We start from the raw sequence: 24,763 nt of genomic DNA on the forward strand, positions 1-24,763 counted from the left end.
ACCATGGGGTGCCTGGGTGGCTCAGTTGGCCAAGTATCTAACTCTTGATTTTGGCTCAGGTCATGATCTTAGGGTTGTGAGATTGAGCCTCGTGTCAGGCCCTGCACTCAGCAAGGAATCTTTTAGAGATTCTCTCTCCCCCCCACTTCCTCTGCCCCTCCTCCAGCTCACACACACTCTTTCTCTCTGAAATAAATAAATAAATATTAAAAAAAGAGAGAGAGCTTAAAAAAATAAAACACCTTGTCAACTTTGTCATTGTTGTAGTTACAAGTTACTTGTAATATTTAACCTCTCAACTGATGCTAACAAGGTAGTACTGATTCCAGGAGGCAGTTAGAAATTAGTAAAAATTAGGATTTGTTTTTCCATCCAAGGTCACAGATTCCTGAATTCTAGTTCCAAGTTAAGAACCTTTACAAAAGGACAGCCCGGGTGGCTCAGTGGTTTAGTGCTGCCTTCATCCCAGAGCGTGATCCTGGAGACCAGAGATCGAGTCCCATGCCGGGCTCCCTGCATGGAACCTGCTTCTCCCTCTTCCTCTCTCTCTCTCTGTCTCTCTCTCTGTCTCTCTCTCATGAATACATAAATAAAATCTTTATAAAAAAAAAGAATCTTTACAAAAGAGTACAAGAAATTAGCCCAGGGGATCCCTGGGTGGCGCAGCGGTTTGGCGCCTGTCTTTGGCCCAGGGCGCGATCCTGGAGACCCGGGATCGAATCCCACATCGGGCTCCCAGTGCATGGAGCCTGCTTCTCCCTCTGCCTGTGTCTCTGCCTCTCTCTCTCTCTCTCTCTCTCTGTGACTATCATAAAAAAAAAAAAAAAAAAAAAAGAAATTAGCCCAAATAGGACAGACTAGGAACTTAGAAAAAAAATATATACAGAGATTTAGAATGGAGATACTGCCTAACAGGATTTAGATCACAGACCTTGCCCAGAAGAGAATCAGGAAAGGCAGGATAGGACATGTATGGGAGGGCAGACCCAAGAGAATTACAGGGAGGTTTGCTGCAATCAGACATATCAACCAGAGCCTGAAGCACCCCACCCAGATTCATTTATGTGAGCCTAAAAATTCCTTTTATTATTTGAGCCAGTTTAGGTTGGATTTTTATATTATTTGTGAGTATCTAGTATATTCCTAATCAGTACATTGGGCCAGAAGAGATTGGCTAGGTTCTGTGAGCCAAATATTAGCAGCTTCCCTGGTCTTGGTTACTCCAGAAATAGGGCTAGAAGAGTGGTACTCTAGAATCCTAAGGGCTCTGAGGAGATGACTCAGGAGTCAGGTGCAGAAGGAGGAAAGGAATTAATAAGGACAGGGCTCTGGGCTCTCCACTCCTCTATTTTTTTAAAGAATTTATTTACTTGAGAGAGAGAATGAGTGCACGCAAGCATGATCGACCGGAGGGGCAGAGAGGGACAAGCAGACTCCCCGCTGAGTAGGGAGCCCAACATGGGGCTCAATCCCTGAGCTGAAGGCAGTCACTTAACTGACTGAACCACCCAAGCACCCCTCTACTCTTTAATTTTTGTATTTTAAATTAAAAAACAAAAAAATAATTTTTAAAGATCTTTTTTTTTTTTTAAAGTAATCTCTAAACCCAACATGGGGCTCAAACTCAACCCCCAGCTCAAGAGTCGCACAGTCCTGTGACTGGGCCAGCCAAGCTTCCCTCCATTTTTATCTCTTTTATATAGTTTGTACATAATATGCAACTTGAGAAAATGCTGTTTTTTAGATAAGTCTGAAGCCCTGAGGTAGACCTTCTTGGGGTGCTTTTGCAGGTCTTCTGGCATGGAAGAACATGCCTTCAGAATAACTCTGGGCATATGGCAGAGAGCATAACCAAGATTCAGATGATTCATACCTACAGGATCATCTTTTCCAAAAACAATCATACAAGATGATTATTGTTCCATTTAATAGTAAGAAAGAGGTTAAATAACTTTTCTAAGTCACATTGCTCAGGATTACACAGGCTTAGGACTAAACTCAAGCACATCTGACTCCATGCTTTTCCTACTGTTCAACTCTAGTTCACTAGATTATTATGAGATACCTGTAATTTTTCACAAATTAGAGTTTTATTGTTCTATTTTTTCAAGTCTGAGTTTGGAGGGCAGAGGAAGGGAAAGGATGTCAGGTTAGTGAGACTTAGCAAGACATCTCTGAGTTGGGTGGTTATGTCTTAAGAAGATAGGATTTTTAAGAAACACATAGCATTATTTCGTAGAAATGATTTATGGTGTTAGGGAGTTCATGGACTCAGAAGAATCTTTGTTGCAAATAAGGACTCATGTGACATACTAGAATTTTTAAAAATTCAGTTTAAAGTTTATTGTTTATTATGACCTAGGAAAAGGCTATCTCTTGTCATATTTAAACATCATGGTAGTGGCACCTGACTGGCTCTGTTGGAAGAGCATCCAACTCTTGATCTCTGGGTCATAAGTTCGAGCCCCATGCTGGGTGTAGAGATTACTTATATAAATAAAACTTACACACACACACCCCCGCCCCGCATACCATCATGGTAAAGGTGAGCCTCCTGAAGGATTTATGCTTTCAGAAAAATCCTAGTGAAGATTACTGCCCAAAATTGTCATATGCATGTTAAGAATGTGGTGCTATCACATTCTTCTTTACAGAGATTTGAATTTATTCAATTGATTAAATTTAATCAATTCCTTATTTGCTTAATTTATATACAGTACCTATGTTTTACAGAGTGATATTTGATCATTTGATTGTTCTGTGCATTTTTGTTTCAAGATGACTCAAGGAGAACTGCCTCTAGTGCTGTAACAGAAACTGGCCCTCCTGCAATGCCAAGATTACCTTCCTGCTGTCCCCAGCACTCACCATGTGGAGGGTCATCACAGAATCACCATGCATTAGGACATCCACATGCAGGTTGCTTTCAGCAGCATGGCCACCATTTTCAGCATCATCACCACCACCATCATACCCCCCACCCGGCTGTCCCAGTTTCTCCCTCCTTTAGTGATCCTGCTTGCCCTGTGGAAAGACCTCCACAAGTACAAGCACCTTGTGGAGCCAACAGCAGTTCTGCTACCAGCTATCATGACCAGGTATGTGGAATTTGATGAGGTTTTCTTTTTTTTTAATTTGTAAAAACTGTGCTTTTTTTCCAGGAGGAAAAAGAAAAACAACCTTCAGGATGAATTTTATACACTAAATATAAATATGTTGCCCTTCCAAAAGTGGCCCAATTTAGTGGTCTGTGTTTCTTTTTTTTTAATTAAGTCTCTAGGATTTTCTGATGGTCTAAATTATTGCAACTAATTGAGAGGGCCTGGGATGTCGAAAATTAGAAGTGATATTTTTTTTTAAAATTCTGAAATGGTTTTTGGGGTTTTTAGTTAAATACAGGTGAATCTGATCTTTGGAATTTTATTTCAGAGTGTTGGAATTGCTGTGTCAACCTGATTCATGAGAAATAAGGACATTTTTCTAGTTTTTTTTATCCTTTACCTTTTACTCTGGAACTCTCTTCTCTTCACTTATCTAGAAATAAACTGCCTTCTCAAATGCAAACCAGTGACATGGTTTCTCAGAGCCAGATGAGGTGTTATTAGTTTATGGAGAAATTAAATATCTATCAGTAACAAAATTATAATTAACTTAGTTGATATTAATGATGAGTGCTTGAAATGTCAAATAATATTAAATTAGTGTCCGTGATTATGTGGAGTAAGTGAAGGTCAGGTATTACGTGTTGTTTTAACTTCTGCTGTGTCATCTCTATGTATAATTGTGATATATTGGGGTACATACTTTTAAAAGTAAAACATAATTTTAAGGTAAAACTGTAACTGACATATACTAGAAAATAGTCAAACTAGAAAATTCAGGGCAATTGCTTTTCTGTATCCCCTGACCTTTCCTAAATACTTCATTTTTAAAAATTTTGATAGTTATCTTTCCTGGATCTGAAAGATTAAAAATAAGAAAGAGGGATGTTCCCTTAGAAAAACCAAACAAACAGTAGATAAGCTGCTATTTTCAAGAGTAAATTTGAAAGAGTTTGGTAGGAAATATGATTGAAGAGATTTTAGACTGTTTTGGTTCTCCTAACAGTTCTAAATATTAACATCTACTGATCCTCTAAAACCTGTTCTTCCTCTTGGGAATGAGGAAACATCAAGAAAAACTTCTTAGTGGACTGAATGAAAGGCCCTGCTTAAAAGTAAAATTGTCTTTCACTAGAAATACGAGCTGAAAGGGAGGGTTTATAAGTATTATAGGAAAACAGTGAAGAAGTGAATCTGCTGACTTTTTCCACATTCGTTCAAGAGCTACCAAAACGTGGGGCCTTTTGTTTACAGAATATTGTTGTTGTTGAACTAGTAAAGTAATACAGCTGGTTTGAGAGAGATCATGCGTATGCAGTATTTTCTTTTAACCTGGTGTGTTAATTACAGGTAGAATCTTTTACAGTTTTGTTCACTGTTAAATAAATGTAACCTATTCACTTATCTCTGAGTAGATATATTTGGACTGCACACAAAACTTGAACAGAATCAGGCAGTCAGTGGTAATAGTGGGTATGAAGGAGAAACAGTGAAGTTTTAACAATATAAACAGACTCATATAGACATTTAGAAAACTGAAATCAGCCACATGCTCATGAGGTAATGTCTGATAGTCTTTAGTTGAGATCTGTGTGGGCACAGCAGGAAGTTGAGGAGTGGGAGAAGCAAACTGATCTGAGCATTTGTGATTGTGTAGATGTATTATGATTAGTGTCAGATTGTGGGTAGGCAGACGGGTTGGGGAGGATTAGGCCTGACAACAGAGAAGGTGCAGTAGTCACTTGACACTCTGTAGCCCTTACTACTCCTTTGGATGTAGCTTTCTCTTTTGAGAGAATAGGTCAATTAGTGTTATGCATTGCTTAGGATCTTTGTAAAGTAATACTTGCCATTTCTGTGCCCATCTTGTTTACTGTCTTTATCCTTCTAGAGCAAGATTTGAATGAACTGTTGGTATTGTGAAGAGGCTTCGGTTTAGTGGTCCCTCCCCCTTCTCTTTTTATTCTTTACTTTTACCTTTACCCTCAGTTTCTTGCTAGGAGGACATTCACCCTACTTACTTGCTGGGAGTGTTCTTAATCATTGACTGGAAAAAGATAGGAAATTTACTCATCTTCATAGTATGTTGATAATCCAGTCCATTTGCCAAGTCTTAGCCAAAATAGGGAAGGGATTATAAATTCACAGTCTTACAATATTTTTAACCTTATTACCCAAGTTGAAGGACATACATGTATTTGTCAACTCAGGCCAGACATTTGCATAATTGGTTATAGGTACATGATTTAGAAGAAGAAAGGAGCTCTTTTTCAACTTCCCATAGCTTCTCCTATGCCATCATCCCCTTTCCCTTTTAGCATTCAGAGTTCCTTTTGTTTCTGTTACCCTTGACTCTGGAGGTCCATTGGAAGTTCAGAGACCACAGTGGTTCCTTTGAGGACTAGTGGGTGACCTGGGCGTCTAAAGAATGCATTTCCCTAGTTTTCTTCATCTTTAGCTCCTCAGTTTCCAGTATTGAACAATTTTTGTATATAAATACATATATGGCATCATACTACTATTTTCTTTTTTAAATTATTTTCTTTAATCACATTTTTAAAATTGCAGCTATACTAAACACTAAGCAAAGACTTGTATTTAAATCACTTAAGAGGGATCCCTGGGTGGCTCAGCAGTTTAGCGCCTGCCTTCGGCCGGGGGTGTGGTCCTGGGATCGAGTCCCACGTTGGGATCCCTGTGTGGAGCCTGCTTCTCCCTCTGCCTGTATCTCTGCCTCTCTGTGTGTCTCTCATGAATACATAAATAAAATCTTTAAAAAAAAATAAAATCACTTAAGAGGGGCAGGGTGACTAGATATCTTGGTTAGCATCTGCCTTCGGCTCAGGTCATGATCCCAGGGTACTGGGTTTGAGCCCCACATCTGGCTCCTTGCTCAAAGGAGCAAGATTTAATTTAATAAATTAATAAAAATTTTAAAAATTAATAAAATCTTCTTAAAACACCAAATAAAAAATCACTTTAAGATACGAAGAAGCAGTTCTCTTTTTGTAATCTACTCTAGAGTAGATTGTGATCGAGTGAAGTGTTTTACTTAGGATTTTTCAAAATGCTTTTGGGGAATAATCTTAATTACTGATGAGTAGACATGGAATCTATACTCTTTGATTTCTTTTCCAACTTAGTAAATGGACCTTCCCTAAAATCACATTTCTAATTTTTTTGTAAATGAAATTATTATAAGGCAAAGCTAGCTCATCATTCATCTTGAATAATCACATACCCTTTGTTATCTTGGATAGTGTTTGTATTATTAGAGTTTCAGTTTAATGCTTGCTATTTACAGTTTAGAAACAGGACAGACAAGTTTTTACCTAGAACCCTTAATCTTTTCAGTGGTGTGATTATATGTTTTCCAAAGGAGTCCTAAATAATCAAAATTTGGGGGTAAAGAAGAATATGGAATTATGATTTTAAAGTTTCTTTCTCTCTAAAATCTAGATAATGGAAGAGAGCTAGACCTTAATATATAAATGAATTTTTGTTCATCTTGTAGCATGATCTTATGCCTGATTTTAAAAAACTGTTTATAGATTTTAAATATATGATCACTACAATTTTTATAATCCAAAGTACATAGTATTTTCTTAGTGCTGAATAGGTCTTCATACTAAAAATTTTACCGGTTTGAAATTTTTAACTTATTAGAGATTCTATTTTTCTAGATTGCAATTGGAGTACTTTTATAATATAACATGAAACAGTGTTTTGACCAAACTTTAGAAAGATAAAATATAGTTCCTCTTTATACAGCAGGCATTGCCAGTAGACCTGAGCAACAATGGTATCAGAAGTCATGGAAGTGGTGGTTTTCATGGAGCATCTGCATTTGACCCCTGCTGCCCTGTTTCTTCTTCCCGAGCTGCAATCTTTGGCCATCAGGCTGCTGCTGCTGCCCCAAGTCAGCCATTATCAATAGATGGTTATGGATCCAGCATGGTTGCGCAGCCCCAGCCCCAGCCCCCTCCACAAGCCTCACTGTCATCATGTCGACATTATATGCCACCTCCTTGTAAGTATAAATTTAACAGGCAAAGAACTTAGAGGCATATAAATGAAGCATTTGTACATTCCTCTATGAAATAACCTTTCAATAATACTAATTCATAAATTTTTAGTATCTCCTTAGCCTTAGAGCAGGGTGTATTTTGTCCATTTCATCCTCTCTTCACCCCACATTCCCCAAACAGCCTTCTAAGGTAAAAAGAACAGATGTTATTTAAAAAGGTCAGAGGGGGATCCCTGGGTGGCGCAGCGGTTTGGCGCCTGCCTTTGGCCCAGGGCGCGATCCTGGAGACCCGGGATCGAGTCCCACATCGGGCTCCCGGTGCATGGAGCCTGCTTCTCCCTCTGCCTGTGTCTCTGCCTCTCTCTCTCTCTCTGTGACTATCATAAATAAATAAAAAATTAAAAAAAAAAAAAGATTTAAAAAGGTCAGAGAAATAAAAAGTATGATATTTTCTGTCTTTTACATTGTAACATTTACATTTTAATATATGAAATTGAACTACATTGAATGGTACCTTAGATTCCTATGATAGGAAACTTTAAGGGATTGAGATTTATCCTTAAGAGTAACACACAGTTTGAAAGCTTAGTAGTTGTAGGCACAAGCAAATAAATTTTGACTAAGAATTCTGAAGGTCAGCTGAGGCATACGAGAGAATACTTGCACAGAGAGCTTGGCCGGTTACAAAAAGATTTCTCTGTTCATTTGATGTGGGCAATTAAATAGATTCAGACATAGTTTTTCTGAAGAAATTGAAATCTTTGAGATCTGTGAGTATCTTAAGAAATGAGAAGTGCTCTTAGGCTATGTAACACATATTTACTACTTTGTTACATTATAGGCTAATAATAAATTAATTAAAAAACTGAAAATTCATACCAGGAGTAAGCTAGGAGGTTGACAAGGACATTTGCTTTTGTTCTGATTACATGCAAGGGATTGTTTTCAGTTATATATCTCATTAGATATCTTCTTCCATTCCTATAATATAAAAAATCTGAGTCTTACAGATAGAGCTGGAGTCAACCCAGGATTTGTACAGTGAAACCTGGGTATAATATTTACCTTTTCAGTGATACAACTTAAGATATAAAGTATAAGTTAGAAAACAGGTTTTGGAAGAGCTTTCACAAAGCACTGATCAATGGGAAAAATCTTTTCTCTAGGCTGTTTTGTGATACCTATTGATATTTTAATTGATTGTCTTTTATTAGGAACTCAAAATGTGTAGTTTTCTGCCCCCCCCCACTAATATATTGAAGCAGTTTATAAGTGAGTCCATTTCTTTTTAAATGCCCTAATAAAGAAGTGTTTTAGATTTAAACTTGCTCTACTTTTATTATCAAAGTAACTTGTGTACGTTGTAAGAAGTTCAAACTGCAGAATAACATAAAATTAGAAGTTAAAAGCCCTTCTCTCATATTCCATTAATCTGAATATCTTGAAGGTAGCAACTGTTTGTAGCTTATAAAAACCTTCCAGAGCTTTTCTTTCTACACACAAAAGTATATATATGTGTGTGTGTCTTTTTTAAAAAGTGGGATCATAAGTGTATTATTTGCCTCTCTGTGAGTTTTTTTCTTTTTTAAAAAAGTTTTAATAGTACATCTTAGATTTTTTTTCCATATTAGCCATAAAAATCTAGGTGGTTATTCTCAATACCCTCATAATATTCTGTTGTGTATTAAATCATTTCTCTGTTGAGATTACATTGTAGTTTTTTAGTCTGTCTCTTGGGTAACTTCCTAGGAGTGAGATTTCTGGGTCAAAGTAACATGTTGAACTTTTAGGAAGCAATATCAAATTTTGTTTTGTTTTGTTTGTTTTAATGGCAAGAACACAAAAAATAGAGAAGAGAGAGATGGCTTATGGGAATGCAGAATGTCACCTTTCTGTAGTGGTTAGCAATCTATTTTGTTTAGAAACTACAGTGAATTATAACAAAGGCTGAACTTTTCACCACACACACACAAAGCTGTGTGAGGTAATGGATGTCTTAATGAACCTGGTTGTGGTAATCATTTCACAAAGTTATATGTATGTCAAATTGTCATCTTGTATACTTTCAATAATATATAATTGTATTTGTTAATTATACTTCAATAAAGCTGAAAAAAATGATTGCTGAAGAGTTAAACTTAAATAAATTGATTCATTCTGAAACAAAACTTTAAAATTTTGTAATATTTGTCAGTATTGTTTCTTGTATAATGGTTATAGAAATAGAAAACTTTGAATTGAAACTGGAAAAAAATGCTCTGAATTTGAGGAAGGATAGTTAACAGTGGTAAAACATAGTGACTTCTCTCTTTATAACCAAGTACTGAGTTTTCTTGGAGTAAAGTCTTGATTTGAAAACATGACGTAAAAAAAAAAAAAAAAAAAAAGAAAACATGACGTTTAGAGAATCACTTAAAAATTGTCTCAGAGTTTATATTGAGCTTAATGAAAATTTCCTTTAAATACATGCTAGCAAGGTATCCTTTGAAAATATGGCTGAATGAGTTCATGGTTACATAACTTTCACTCCTGCTAAATCAGAAGTGACTAAAATTGAAGGAAATTCTTCTGACCTGAAACCAGAAAATGGCCATTCCTCTGTACCATACTCCAAGAAAGTCTTCCAAATACAATGAAATTGGGACTGGGACTGAAATCCAAGGAGGAGACAACATATTTTTAGACCTTGAACAGATGCATGTCTCTTAAAGTAAGAGAGATGTGTATTCCTCGGAGACACTTTTCAGCGGCTGCTTTGAAACTAAGAATGAAGAAATAGGGGAAGCCATCTTTATTCAGGCTGATTTCCACTGCAAGTTCTTGGCAAATATGCCACTTCATCTTCTTAATGTAGCACAGGAAAAATGACACAGGGCAGGGAGAGAGAAGAGCAGCAATAAAGGAGTATCTTTGCAGTCTTGGCCAAAATAACTTGCAAGTTCCTTTCTTCTCTATGGTTCTCTGTAATGAGTAATCATAAACAAAAGCAAGATTTATGTATTTATAAAAGTGTAACTACTGCATTTGACTCCACAAAAGCAAAAAACTTGGATATGGTAAAATAAAAGTAACAAAAGACAATTTGGAAAAATGTTTATACCTTATAACGACATACCTTCCATGTATACAAAGAATACCTACAAACCAATGAGAAAAACGTGAACAATGGCCTAAGAATATGAATGGGTAATTCTGGGAAGAAATATAAGTAGTTAATAAATAGAAGATTTTTTCAGATTGGCATTTAATAAATTTAGTTATAGTATAGGATAAATCAGGCACTCTTGTATACTGTTCACAGAAATATTAATTATGATAACCTTTTGGGAAGAGTATTTTGTCAACTGACATCTGAGTTTAAATGATTTTCTCAGACTAAGAACTGCTTCTAGGAATTTAGGCCGCAGAAGCCGTCCATGAGTGATCTATGTATGTGCACTCATATGCATGTCTGTATGAAAGAGTGAGCACAAGAGGCATTATTATATACACAGGTGTTTAGTGCGGCATTTAGATTGTTTCCCATTTTTATCAATGGTGATTTCTTTAATAAATTTTGGTACATTTCTGTAATAGAATATTGTGAAGCTGTGAATGAAATAAAACTGTATGTATTGACATAAAAAGATAACGTAAGATTATTCAAAGAAGAAAGCAGGTTGCAAAGCAGAATTGAACAGACTCAAGCATTAATAAAGTATTCATAAAAATTAAAAGTGTACTAATATGTTTGTTTAGAAGAAAGGAATTTATAACAGCAATGTATGCTCAACAGCATGGTGCCTATATATATATATATATATATATTTTTTTTTTTACAGATGCTTCTTTGACAAGACCGCTTCATCATCAAGCCTCTGCCTGTCCCCACTCTCATGGAAACCCTCCTCCTCAGACTCAGCCTCCACCTCAAGTGGATTATGTTATTCCTCATCCTGTACATGCTTTCCATTCTCAGATATCTTCTCATGCAACATCTCACCCCGTGGCACCGCCACCCCCAACTCATTTAGCCAGTACAGCCGCACCGATCCCTCAGCATCTTCCTCCCACACACCAGCCGATTTCACACCATATTCCAGCCACGGCACCCCCAGCACAGAGACTGCATCCTCATGAAGTGATGCAGAGGATGGAAGTTCAAAGGAGGAGGATGATGCAGCATCCAACGTATGTATTATGTTTTCTAAAAGATGATCACGCTGTTCCTTTTCCTTCTATTTCTGTTGGTTTTTAAAACTAAAAGTCTTTAGGAGTGATGTAACCATACTAAATCTTCAGTTCACTAGAAAATTCTTTACTGAGTTGTCCTGAGTTGTAAGTCTCACAAAACAAGTTCATATCCCATTATTTAAAGAAACCATTTTCAGAATATGACCCAGGGTCATTTATTTTTGTAAGCCAGTCTTGTTCATCAGATTCTTCAATATCCCATAGTAAAGATAAATGTTAAAATTGATGATCCTGGGCAGCCCCGGTGGCACAGCGGTTTAGCGCTGCCTGCAGCCTAGGGTGTGGTCTTGGAGACCAGGGATCAAGTCCCACGTTGGGCTCCCTGCGTTGAGCCTGTTTCTCCCTCTGCCTGTGTCTCTGCCTCTCTCTCTCTCTCTCTCTCTCTCTCTGAATAAATAAATAAATCTTAACAACAACAACAAAAAACATTAAAAAAAAATGATGATCCTGGGCAACAACAGATAAAGTTGTCAAAGATTTAATGTATGTTACCACCCAGAGGAAAGAAGAGTCCTAGTAGAATTTTCAACAACTGACAATGAAAAAATAGCCTTCACTTAGTTTATTTACAAACTTATGTATTAAAATATTCTCCAAACATCATGAAAAGACTATAATTGAACTTTCTGAAAATTCAGGATATGATTTTTCTTTTCTTTTTTCTTTTTTCTTTTTTTTCTCTTTTCTTTTTTCTTTTCTTTCTTTTCCTTTTCTTTTTTCTTTTCTTTCTTTTCCTTCTTTTCTTTTCTTTTTTCTTTTTTCTTTTCTTTCTTTTTCTTTTTCTTTTTCTTTTTCTTTTTCTTTTTCTTTTTCTTTTTCTTTTTCTTTTTCTTTTTCTTTTTCTTTTTCTTTTTCTTTCTTTTCTTTTTTATTCATGAGAGATACAGAGACATAGGCAGAGGGAGAATCAGGCTCCTCACAGGGAGCCCGATGTGGGACTCGATCCTGGAACCCCGGGATCACTCCCTGAGCTGAAGGCAGATGCTAACTGCTGAGCCACCTAAGCGTCCCCAGGATGTGATTTTTCTAATTAATGGTAGCATACTCTGTTAGTCTAATTCTGCTCGTGTATTTTTGTAAATAGAGTTTTATAGGTAAACGGCTACACTTGTATTGTCTGTGTTGTCTTTCACACCACAAAGACTAAATTGAGTAGTTGCAGTAGAGGCCATACAGCCTGAAGAGCCAACAATATTACCATTTAGCCCCTTTCAGAATGTGTTTGCAGAACTCTTGATCTAATTAATGATCTAGCACATGGGTAACTTGTTCCTTTAGTTATGTAAGATTATTTTGAGAATCTCTGACTATAACTGGCATTCTAGTATAGTAATTCCTTATATTGGCGTTTAAAATTCATATCTTCCAGTATCTAGAAAATTCTTGTTTTAAATCATTAAGCTTAAACATGCAAAATCTGTAAATACGTTAGAAATTGATAGAGAACAGGAGTTAGACTGTAAGAATGAATCTATGGAATGGTTTGTTTTTTAAGTGCCATTTGTTTAGAACTTTATGACTATTTACATTTATAAATTTGGCTGACTTTAAAAAGAGAAAATATAATAATATGAGATGCAGAGTAAGGAGTGTAAATGTAGCTAATATCAGTTTCCCATATATGTTAAATGTACTTGCATGTATTTGAAAAAAAAATGCATAAAGTTAAAAGGTTTTTCTCTTAAAATAACTTTTATGTATTAAAATGGATGTCATTACAATATAAAACCAAGACAAAATAAAATATTTTTCTCCCTTATATGTTTACATAAAATAACTTCTTTGAACCTGCAGCATTTGCTGGGGTGTTTAATTTTTAAAATTGTGTTCCCACTAATTTCCTGTTACTCTATTTAAAATATCTGCTCTAAAGAAGATATAAAGAAGATAATGTTAAAATTGCCTTTTTCCTTGGATGATATTTGAATTGGAGGCATTGTAAAAAATGAGCACTAAGAATTTGTGGGGTTATGGTTTCTTGATTTACTTATTAATCATTACATAATTTTACATTATGCTTTTATAATTTATTATAGAAGTAATTTTATTAGTAATTTATAGTTTATAATATTAATATTAGATTGTTTTTTCTACATTAAGAAATAACCAATTATTCAATTATTTCCAGTGGTCTTTTTGTGTTCTGTGTTTCCAGGCGGGCACATGAACGGCCCCCACCCCATCCACATAGGATGCACCCAAATTATGGTCATGGGCATCATATTCATGTGCCTCAGACTATGTCCTCACATCCTCGACAGGCTCCAGAGAGATCTGCCTGGTCAGTATCTTGTTTATTTCAAAGTTATGCTCAGCAGTCTGTGTTAACTGTCAGAACAGATGCTTTATAATGGAGTGCCATACAGAACAGTGATGTGGAGAAACTGAATTCTTTCTTATCTGTGAGACACTGTCTCTGGCAAGTTATAAAAGCTTGAAGTGGAAAGAGGAACGTGAGTTCTGGGACAGAGAACCTTGTCAAACAGGAGTAGAGCTTTTCTGTTGGTTTTCAGGGGTATCTGCCATCAAAGTTAACTCCCTAAATGGATCTTACTCTCACAACTTCCTTATCTACTCCTCTACCTTTGTACTCAAATCTGCTTTACCACTCCTAACCCCTGTTTATTGACAAGGGAAATTGAGCCTGTGTCCTAGGTGTGTGGTCTTTTTTAGAGAAATGGAAGCAGATTTGCATTAATTTTTCTTTCTGAATCCATGTCTGTAGGCAGTCATTGAGACCTTGGTCCACAACAAGGATATTTGAGGAAAAACACAAAAATAAGAATAACTAAATAAAAATTTGGCATTTACCAATTTTACTCTTTATAAAATTTTGTTTGCCGTTGCTTTATAAGGTACAGAAGCATTTTTTCTGCTAATTATCTTGCTGCCAACAACCCAGAGACACTGTCCAATAAACAAAAGCCCTGGGAGCATCTGTAACATTCAAATAAACCAGAAAACTATTTTATATGTTCCTCAAGTAGATTCAAACTTTTAGAATGGAAGGAACCATTAAGGGTCATTCATTATATTTCCTTCCTTTGTAGGATGTGAAACTTGAGTGCAAATGCTTTGCTTTTTATGATCACAAAATTGAATTTTTGAGTTTTAATTGCTGAAATGAATTTGAAATTATTAATTAAATCTTTGGGGCTAAATTCTCTTTTTCTGAGCTGTGTCAGTTAAGAAGCTTTATATTACTTTTAAAAATGTAAATATACTCTCCCATTTCTGTTGACAATAAAGATACTCTAAGGACAACTGAAAGGTAAAGTGTTCTCGTCCTTTGTCAGGGAACTGGGAATTGAAGCTGGAGTGACTGCAGCTACTTATACACCTGGAGCACTGCATCCTCACTTGGCCCATTACCATGCACCACCACGACTTCATCACTTACAATTAGGAGCTCTTCCTTTAATGGTAAAGTAGAAAAATTTCAAAATTCTGACATGCTCCCTTTCTAAAAGTATTCTTCCTGTTCCAAGTGAAATATATTATTGGAAAATTTTTAAATGTTATTAGTTTTTATGGGTGTTTTAATGGAATATGAGAATTATTATTAGATTGAAATTGTGCTATAAAAAGATTAGATACATTAAAATCTTTATTTGTATTTGCATTGTGAAATGTACTCTTCTTAATATAAAAAATAATTTTTCTTTTATACTAAGATAGTAGTCTTGTTCCACTGTCACTAGAACATAGGCTTTATTTTGTACATTCATCTTTTTATTTTTTTATCTGCAGAAAGACTATACTAACTCTGATTTAAACAGATTCAGATCTTGATACCAATTTGAGTTCTAAAAAACAAGTTCAGCAAAGATAAATTGAATTCACTATTCATAATATCTACTAGTTATAAAAGTGGTACTGGTTAGGGAGTTTCTTTGTCCTGTGGAGGTAAAGACATTGCAGGAGTAGTTTCCGAGATGCTTTATTATTATACCTGAGACTTAGGCTTTGGAATTGAGAATGGTACTCTTACTGTGGTTATAGCATGAAAGGAACTCTTAAACAGCGGAAGCTGTTTTTGGTATTTGTAGGTCTGAGGGGTGGGGGTCACTCAGCAATTAGAAATAAAGCTGTCGGGATCCCTGGGTGGCGCAGCGGTTTGGCGCCTGCCTTTGGCCCAGGGCGCGATCCTGGAGACCCGGGATCGAATCCCACATCGGGCTCCCGGTGCATGGAGCCTGCTTCTCCCTCCGCCTGTGTCTCTGCCTCTCTCTCTCTCTCTGTGACTATCATAAATAAATAAAAAATTTAAAAAAAAAAAAAGAAATAAAGCTGTCCTCCCAATAAACCAGAACTCAGGAACAAAGGAGACTGAAGGAGGGTTACAGGGCACGTGCAGGTTAAACAATTTGAGGGGCAGGAGTTCCTTTGGTATTTTTTATTTTCCTTAGAGATGCATGTGTAGGAGGGTAGGTTATCTGCTGAGAACTTGGTATTGTTGATTTTGATTGTAAGGAAAGTTGTAGATATTTGAATAATAGGCTATTTGAAGGTTAAAAGTTACTGCTTATTTTAATTTCTTTTCTGCATATGAATTGTCTTTTATTTTTTTTTATTTTTTTTTTATTTTTATTTTTTTTTTAAATTTTTTATTTATTTATGATAGGCACACAGTGAGAGAGAGAGGCAGAGACACAGGCAGAGGGAGAAGCAGGCTCCATGCACCGGGAGCCGGATGTGGGATTCGATCCCGGGTCTCCAGGATCGCGCCCTGGGCCAAAGGCAGGCGCCAAACCGCTGCGCCACCCAGGGATCCCTGAATTGTCTTTTAAAGCTGTAAATTCACTAGAAGTATGTTGTGATTCAGTGGAAGCTGACTAAAAAATAATGGATATTTATAAAGATGAAGAATGGTGCCCTATCTCAGAATCCCCCTTTCCTAATAAGTCTGCTGTTATTACGTACAGTAATTATTTTATAAAGTTGTGCAAACCCTGAGTAAGTAAACATAGAGCCATTATTCTTGTGGTAAATACAGAGTTAGGTTACTATAAGCTTCTGGTCACCGTGTTGATCTGGTCACAACAACCAGTCAGTACATGACCTTGTTTTGATGTCTATTTCAGTTTTTTGGTTTTTTTTTTTAAGATTTTATTTATTTATTAGATTTTTAAAATTTATTTATTCATGAGAGAGAGAGAGAGAGAGAGGCAGAGACACATGCAGAGGGAGAAGCAGGCTCCATGCGGGGAGCCAGACGTGTGACTCCATCCTGGGTTTCCAGGATCATGCCCTGGGCTGAAGGCGGCGCTAAACCGCTGAGCCACCGGGGCTGCCCTCTATTTCAGTTTAAAGACACTTTATTTGATATATTATTGAGTTATTAGCATGGAGCTTGATGGCCCGCAAAACTCGTGCTTGAATGAAGCTTATCTATATATATTTTGTCCATAAGGCATATCACACAGTCTTCTTGCACTTAGGAATACTAGTCACCAACACTTAAGCTTGGTGGCCATTTTAAACAATAAATCATCAGTAAAGAGCACAAAAATGGAAAACATGGCACTTAAATAGATCACAAAAAAGACTCACGTTTATAGTATGAGTGCTGAATGAAAAGACAGAGCCTTGTTCTACCCTAGCGAGGAACATGTCAGTCAATTCCAGTTTTGTTGCTGCTGTATACGTGTCCATGAATAATTGAGAGAGCATAGGTATTGATTTTGTAGCTAGAAATAAATTTTATCAAGTAGGCAAATTCATAAATAATGAGGATTGAGTATGCCTAGGAAAAATTAGAAAACACTATTAAAACTTTCACTAAAAGAACTAAGCAAAAAAAGGAGCAGGGTACCTTTGGTATAGAGGAGGGGAAACAAGTTTAGTTGGAAAATTTTGTGCATTTTTGTTTTGTAATATGGTTTATTATTTTTTTTTTGTAATATGGTTTAATAAAGTTCTCTGAAATTGACAGAATCTTACAAAAATTTTTATATGTTTAGGCTACCAAGAGCATCAGTCTTAACTTTGGGTATTTTCTACTTAGGATTCTTTGTGCAAAATAAATCAATAGAAGAAACCTGTTTTCCCATGGAACAGCTTTTTTTTTTTTTTTTTTTTTTCCTGCTTGAATTTTAATAGTTATTCTGTGAGATTATATTTGAAGAGGAGCTTAACCCTTTTATAGAGTGCTTAGTTAGAGTCATGTATACTTATGGAAGTTGAATTTTGTGAGTAGCTGAATGGAGAGAATTGAGGGTCTGAATTATTTAGTGTGTTAAAACTCAAGCCTACTCTTACTTGATTTAGCCTATGTCTTCTATTAAAATAGGTTCCTGACATGGCAGGCTATCCTCATATTCGTTACATTTCATCAGGATTGGATGGAACATCATTCAGAGGTCCTTTCAGGGGCAATTTTGAGGTATGTAATACAAATAATGAAGATATTTGCCATAATATCTTTAATGTAGAGAGAGAATATATGTATTATTAGTATTCACAGTTGAGTAGGACTGTTGCACTGGCTGGGGATCAGAAAGCAGCATAATGTCTGAATTTTTGATACTTCTGCTGGGGGTTATCACAGAAAGGTTTATAAGCAATATTAATCCACATATTTAAAGATGAATAAATGAAAATAATATAGAAATTTATTAAGTCAATATAAATATCAGATAAAGAGCTATACCATTAAATGTGGGTGGAAAATCTCAACTGCTTTTGACTAAGCTTATTTTTAGAGAAACATTACTGGACAAAAGAAACTTAAGTAATTCAGCACATAGCTAACTATCTTGTTTGAGTTTTCAGGAAGAACAAATCATTTGAATATGATTTGAAGTTTTGTTTCTTCATGTCAGTTTGAAAGTTCCTTTGATTCATTTCCCTATTTTTCTATAATGATTTCATCTTCTCCATGCATACATACTGGCTTTATATAGTAACATGTAGTAATATGTTGTCCTTATCTGTAAGGATAACTTTGCCATACTACTACAATTGGCTGCGAAAAGAATTACAAATATTTGCCTTCCATATATGGCTTTTGTATTTATATTACAGGTTTATAAATATGGAACTTTATTGCTTTTACAGTATTAACAGTGTTGTTCACAAAATAATCATCCTGGCTTTTGATACTAATCTTTACCTTCAGGAACTGATTCATTTGGAAGAAAGATTAGGAAATGTGAATCGTGGTGCATCCCAGGGGACAATTGAAAGATGTACATATCCACATAAATACAAAAAGGTAAGAATTTATCCTATGAAATGTCTATTTTATTATTAAATTGCATAAAATTTAATATTATGGACCTTTTTTGAGATTGTGGAGTCTAGCAACTACATTATTTATCACTAAAACAATACATAGTTCTTTTAAATTATTGAAGGTCTAAAAATACATCCTTGAAGTTACTTTACCCTGAAGACCCAAGTCTTCCCTCCAAGAGTAAAAATCATAGTTAACACTTTCTTAGGTAATCTTTACTATAATATGCATAAAATGCATATTTTTATGCATTTACAGTAATGTCCCTATGTATGGATTTTTTCTTTCACCTTCGAAAGTAACAAAGGGGTTGATATACACACAGTTTTGCACATTTCCTATTGCTTCTCTTTCAGCATTCACAGGTCACCCATATTCTTTTTAATAGTTTATATAAAATTTCATCATATAGCAGTACTACAGTTTTTTAAAAATATTTTATTTATTTATTCATGAGAGGCACAGAATGAGAGAGAGAAGCAGAGACACAGGCAGAGGGCGAAGCAGGCTCCATTCAGGAAGCCCGACGTGGGACTCGATCCCGGGTCTCCAGGACCACACCCTGGGCTGAAGGCAGCCATTAAACCTCTGAGCCCCCCAGGCATCCTAGCAGTACTATAATTTAACCTCGCCATTTATTTGGACATTTAATCTACATTTCTTATATTCTGCCCTCAATTCCTTATGGAGTAGTATATCTAGAAGTTAAGGAGCAGACATGTTAAATAACTTTCTTTCAATAATGTCCTCTGCTACACAGAGAATGAAAACAACTGTTCTTTGTATTTTTTTGTTTTCTAAGAGTATTAGTGAGGTGTTACCATTGAATTTAAGTCCTTTCAGCTATGTAAGCTAAAGACTATAATTAGCATTAATTTATTTGGATATTTGAAATATTCATTAGTAAAAAAAAGTTCATTTACCTGTACTCATGATGGGACAAAAATAGTGTTTATCTTGTGTATCATCCTAATTGTGGATTAAAAATAATAGAAACTAATGAATTCCTGTTACATTTGATTTTGCTTTTGATGCTATTTAAGGGCCTTATAAACAACAGTTGGTGGTAGTCACTTAATTCATCCATTAATGACATGACAGCCATACCTGGGAAATAAGTTGTGGGTCTGAATGTGTGGTTTTGTTTTGTTTTTGTTTTTCAAATAAACACAGACTTTACTCAGTTGTTCAATAATGTCATCTCTACTAATAAGGTAACAACTGATTGGTTCTCACAGAGGAAACTGCACTGCAAACAAGATGGGGAAGAAGGGACTGAGGAAGACACAGAGGAAAAATGTACTATCTGTTTGTCTATTTTAGAGGAAGGTGAAGATGTGAGGTAACTAGACATTAATTATTTAAAAACCTATTGTCAAAATTGTACAAGAGATTTTATTTGAAAGAGGACTAGAAACCAAATACAGATTACTCCTGGCATACCCTATTACCAATGCCTGACAGATAGAATTGCCTTTTTACAGTGAGTGGAAGAATAGAAAGATGAAAGTCTTTGTATTACCAGCAGAGGGGTGGGAATGGAAAGTATACTGCCTCTTTTAGGGGCCCACCAAGATTTGGCCAGGAAAATTTTGTAATCAAATTGTCTTCTTTAAATCTTTCAGAAAGGAGAATTTGGATGCTTCCGAATTTAAGACAGTTATATTCATGTATTCTTCAAAGTTTAAAGAAGGCAGTCCTGATTAGCTCCATGCAGTGTGTTTTACAGCATCTTTCATAAATTAGCTGTGTCCTAAAATTTCCTCTCAGCTTATAGGACTATTCTCTTCTTGCAATTTTGTGATTTGGAAATGTTACTGTGCTAACCCACTGTTAATTTTAGGCATTTTCTTTTTTCTTTTTTTTTTTTCTTCTCTTTTCCTTCTTTTCTTTTTTCTTTTTTCTTTTCTTTCTTTTTTTGAGAGAGAGAGGGAAAGGGCAGAGGGAGAGAGAGAGAGAGAATCTCAAACAGGTTCCAGGTTCCATACCCAGCGGGGAGCCCGGCATGGGGCTCAATCTCACAGAGTCTGAGATCATGACCTGAGCCTAAATCAAGAGTCAGACTCTTGACCTACTGAGCCACCCAGGTGTCCCAGCCATTTTCCTTCTTTCTTTCTTTCTTTCTTTCTTTCTTTCTTTCTTTCTTTCTTTCTTTCTTTCTTTCCATTTTCTTTTTGTATTTCTTAAATAATTGTTTTATTTTTATTTTTTCTAGTGTAACATCTCATATGAAACAAGTTCTATAAGATAACAGAACCACATGATGATTTTGTTTCTCTAATATATAAGGATAACTTTTTCATATTTCTTTAGTTGGCTGAGAGAAAAAAATTATGCACAGTTGGCTACCATATCACATATTAAGGCTATTTCAAACACATTTTTTTTTTAAGATTTTATTTATTTGAGAGAGAGTGTGTGTGAGCACACGAGCAAGTAAGAGGGGCAGAAGGAGAGGGAGCAGACTCCCAACTGAGCAGGGAGCCCAGTGTGGGCCGATCCCAGGACCCTGGGATCATGACTTGAGCTGAAGGCAGACACTTAACCAGCTGAGCCACCCAAGTGCCCCTAGAGGTGTTTCAGAACACTGTATTTCTAACAAAGGTTTACAAATATGGAAGGTGTAATTGTTTTTATAGCATTGACAATGCTGTTCATGCAGTAATTGGAACACCTCTTTTTAGCTACTAATTTTGCAAAATATTACAAAGTCTGAAAATGTGTGACAACTCCTAACAGTGAATGGAAGTAGAAATGGACACTTAAGTAGTAACTTCTATCTCCTTTATTACCTGGAAGCATTATTTCTCAATTTCTAACTGATAATTTAGTATAGTATAGTGAAATAAACATCTTTTAACCTACTTTTATTTTTTCCATTAATTTTTTATTGAGATATAATTGACATAATATCGTATTAATTTCAACTTATACAACATGGATTGATAATACAAATTTATTCCAAAACAGATTTACCTACCTTTAAAAGAGTAGCATTGTATTAAGTGGATATAATAATATGATTGAAAACAATATTATTAACCTTTAATCATATATGGAAGTTTAATGTATAAAGATCCTCTAGATAAAAAATAATATTGCATATTAAGACATTCCTTAATTGGTATATATTTACTGTAATAGTGCTGATGTTTTTGAGAGATAATTAAATGTATTTTTAAAGTGCTGAATAAATGTATAGTGATTTGATATTAAAAATATATTTGCAGCATTATATAACAGGGAACATACTGCCAACCTCATTGCGTTGGCAGCTCAGGTATAGAAACCAAGCTGGAATAATTGCTAGTATAATTGTCATCCTTAAAATTCCTAAGATTTGATGTAATTTGGTTCCATAGCTGTGACAGTTAATTATCAAGATCATTTATAAATTATATTGCTCAAAGAGTAATTTAATTCAGGTGTAACTCATGAGGTTGTGTATGACTTTGGTTTTTTTTTTTTTTTTTTCCCCCAGAAGGGAAAGATGCCTAGTAACTTCAAAACACTGGAGAATTATTAGATTTAAAAATAAATACATGTGCAGTTGTCATGAAACTCATTTTTGCAATATTTGCTTTTTGTTTTCTTTGCCTATAATAGACGCCTTCCCTGTATGCACCTGTTCCACCAAGTGTGTGTTGACCAGTGGTTGATTACCAATAAGAAGTGCCCCATATGCAGAGTGGACATTGAGGCCCAGCTGCCAAGTGAAAGTTGACAACATGTTTCAGAACTTTTGCCCTCCCTCTCATTCCCATCCTCCTGGTACTGCAGTCAACCAAAGATGGCGTGACTTACCTGCGCAGATTTGGAAGCCTTGAACTTAAAGTGTGGCTCTGCTATATGGTACAACTAATGCTAGACCTACAGTTTATGTATACAGTTGAGTTTGATGTATTTATAAAAGCTTTTTTTTTTCTAGATTTGACATTTTTCCTGTATCATTTTACTGTATTTTTGCATGGTTCCTTGTATTGCATTTCTTTGCACATATTATGGGCTTGTGACCCTAAACTTGCAGGCAAGATTAGCTGCTTTAGTAAGTAGAATTTTGTGGTCTTTTTGTTTTTTACATAGTACCAGGTCTTGAGAATTATGAATTTTTTTATCCATTACTAACCTTTAATTTAATCAATCATGTACTTTAGTTTAATGTATAAAGATCCTCTAGAAAATGATAATATTGTGTATTAAGACATTCCTTAATTAGGACAAAATGGCTGCTGTATATTTACAATATGGAGTTCTGAGTTAAATACCATCCTTAATACTGGGAACAGAATACAAACCATATTCAATCAGATGCAGGTGGTATTCACATCACCAGAGTGATCAATAGAAATTTTCTTGGTGTATCCTTTTCCTTTCAGCACAATGCAGATAGAGTTGAATATTGATATCATACATTTAGACTGCTGTTCTGATTGTATTTATCTTTTTCCTACATCGTTTAGAACTTTATTTCCCTGAGTCAGTTTTTGCTGCTGTGAAACAGCTCTGATGAACACTAAATATTAATTTCAATTAGCTGGATTGTACATACTTGCAGATTTAACAAAATTTTAGGGAAATTAAAGAAGACATGTAGAATTTTGTTCAGTCTTCTGCTAAGCACGTGTAGTAAGGATATCTGCTTAATATTGATTTTGTAATTAACACATTCAGTCAGGATTTAGAATTGCAGTCATTGGCAGGTATCTCTGCATTCATAGAACTTCTAAAGGTCCCAGGATCACTTTTAAGGGATTTTATTAGTTTAAAGATAAATAAAGTCAGCTGAATCTACATGTCTCTTGTTTTATTTCTCTTTAAACTTGAAAACAGTAAATCTGCAGATACTGTGAGGCACAAATTATACTGTCAACCTACTGTTGCTCTGGTTTTAGACTCCCACTTCATACATTACCAAGAGTCGATCACTGATTTAAAATTTTTAATTTCTATAGTTAAGATTTACTGCATAATATAGAATATAAAGTTAAGTTAACATACTAACATTTCTCCTTTGGAGAAAGTTTTAATCCACTTCAGGATGCATATTATCAAGATACTTTCATATACAGGATAGCCTAATTTTATTTGTCTAAATATGCTTAATATGCCCCAGATTGCAAATGCATCAGTCAGTAACGTCACTGTCTGTATGTGGAAGACATGTTCCCATGGATCATATGTGAAGATGTCAATAAGCTTGCATTAAGCCACCTGCTTTGTAAGTGGATTGATTAATAAATAACTTATATTTCTATTGTCTTTGTGTTTCATAATTAGTTTTATATAAAACAGTATATCAAACATTTTGGAACGCAAAAATCGTGATCTCACTCAAGTTGACATTGCATAATTTTCATGTTCATTCAGTTATGGCTACTTTTTTTGTATTAGTATAACACTGTAGTAATTGTCAATATCAACATGCTTCAACATAGTTATGTGTGGAGATAGAGGATGGACTACAGTTATGAAATTTGGATATAAAATAACATTTTTTAAAAAGAATGCTTGATGATTAGGCTGCAGTTGTAGACGGGCATAGGAGGGAGACAAAGAATGACCATGGCCCATGCCTGCCATCTTACTAGGAAAAAGAGCAAGTAGCTTGTGTTTAAGTAACCTGTGATGGGTATAGGACTTTGCACTGGAAAAGCCAGGGTCTGTGTCTAGGGTGGAAGTATAGATGGGGAGAATTCTATACAATGGAGTCCTTTTGATGTTCCCCAAAACACAAGAACAGATTTCTCTATTTTTTAATATTACATCAGATTTAGATGCACGACTACCTGTTGACCTGTTTCATAATTGCTACTGATTTTTTTTATGTAGATAAAGCATTATTACTTTAAAATTTATTTAATACAAGTATTTGTGGCATAAACCTGGATTGTTAATGCAGGAGCTTAGTAAGCTACTGCAATTAGATACAGAAAATGTGATTAGTAATGAACCAAGTACAGAAGAAAATAATATAACTTTTGTGCTTTGTTTTGGTGTCTTCCATATCCTGCTGCATCTTATGTCAAAATGAAAATTCAGTGATAGCTGTCCAAATACTTTAGAACTAAAATTCTTTTGTCAGAAAATCCTTATTTTTATTGTTGTTAATATGCAAGTGATAAACTGATATTTGAAACATTTTTCTTACTCTGGTGACTTTATTTT

General features: G+C 35.2%; 1 protein-coding gene across 16 annotated transcripts in view; it reads left to right on the forward strand.

Annotated features, from left to right (window-relative positions):
- RNF111 (ring finger protein 111) overlaps nt 1-23,857 on the forward strand; it is a 127,115-nt gene extending 103,258 nt beyond the window's left edge. For 5 of the 16 annotated variants that reach the window (XM_072738638.1, XM_072738645.1, XM_026000506.2 and 2 more), the window contains exons 6-14: nt 2,779-3,098; nt 6,873-7,131; nt 10,950-11,298; nt 13,517-13,642; nt 14,658-14,784; nt 17,654-17,746; nt 18,482-18,577; nt 19,837-19,940; nt 22,205-23,857. In XM_072738638.1, coding sequence (XP_072594739.1) covers nt 2,779-3,098; nt 6,873-7,131; nt 10,950-11,298; nt 13,517-13,642; nt 14,658-14,784; nt 17,654-17,746; nt 18,482-18,577; nt 19,837-19,940; nt 22,205-22,322 — 1,592 coding nt within the window. In that variant the 3' untranslated portion in view covers nt 22,323-23,857. Of the gene's footprint in view, nt 1-2,778; nt 3,099-6,872; nt 7,132-10,949; nt 11,299-13,489; nt 13,643-14,657; nt 14,785-17,653; nt 17,747-18,481; nt 18,578-19,812; nt 19,941-22,204 lie in introns of all 16 variants that reach the window. The other 11 variants (XM_072738637.1, XM_072738641.1, XM_026000450.2 and 8 more) reach the window with 3 other exon arrangements.
- The last annotated feature ends 906 nt before the right edge of the window (nt 23,858-24,763 follow it).

This window comes from Vulpes vulpes, chromosome 15, assembly GCF_048418805.1.
Source record: "Vulpes vulpes isolate BD-2025 chromosome 15, VulVul3, whole genome shotgun sequence".
NCBI classification, from domain to species: Eukaryota; Metazoa; Chordata; class Mammalia; order Carnivora; family Canidae; genus Vulpes; species Vulpes vulpes.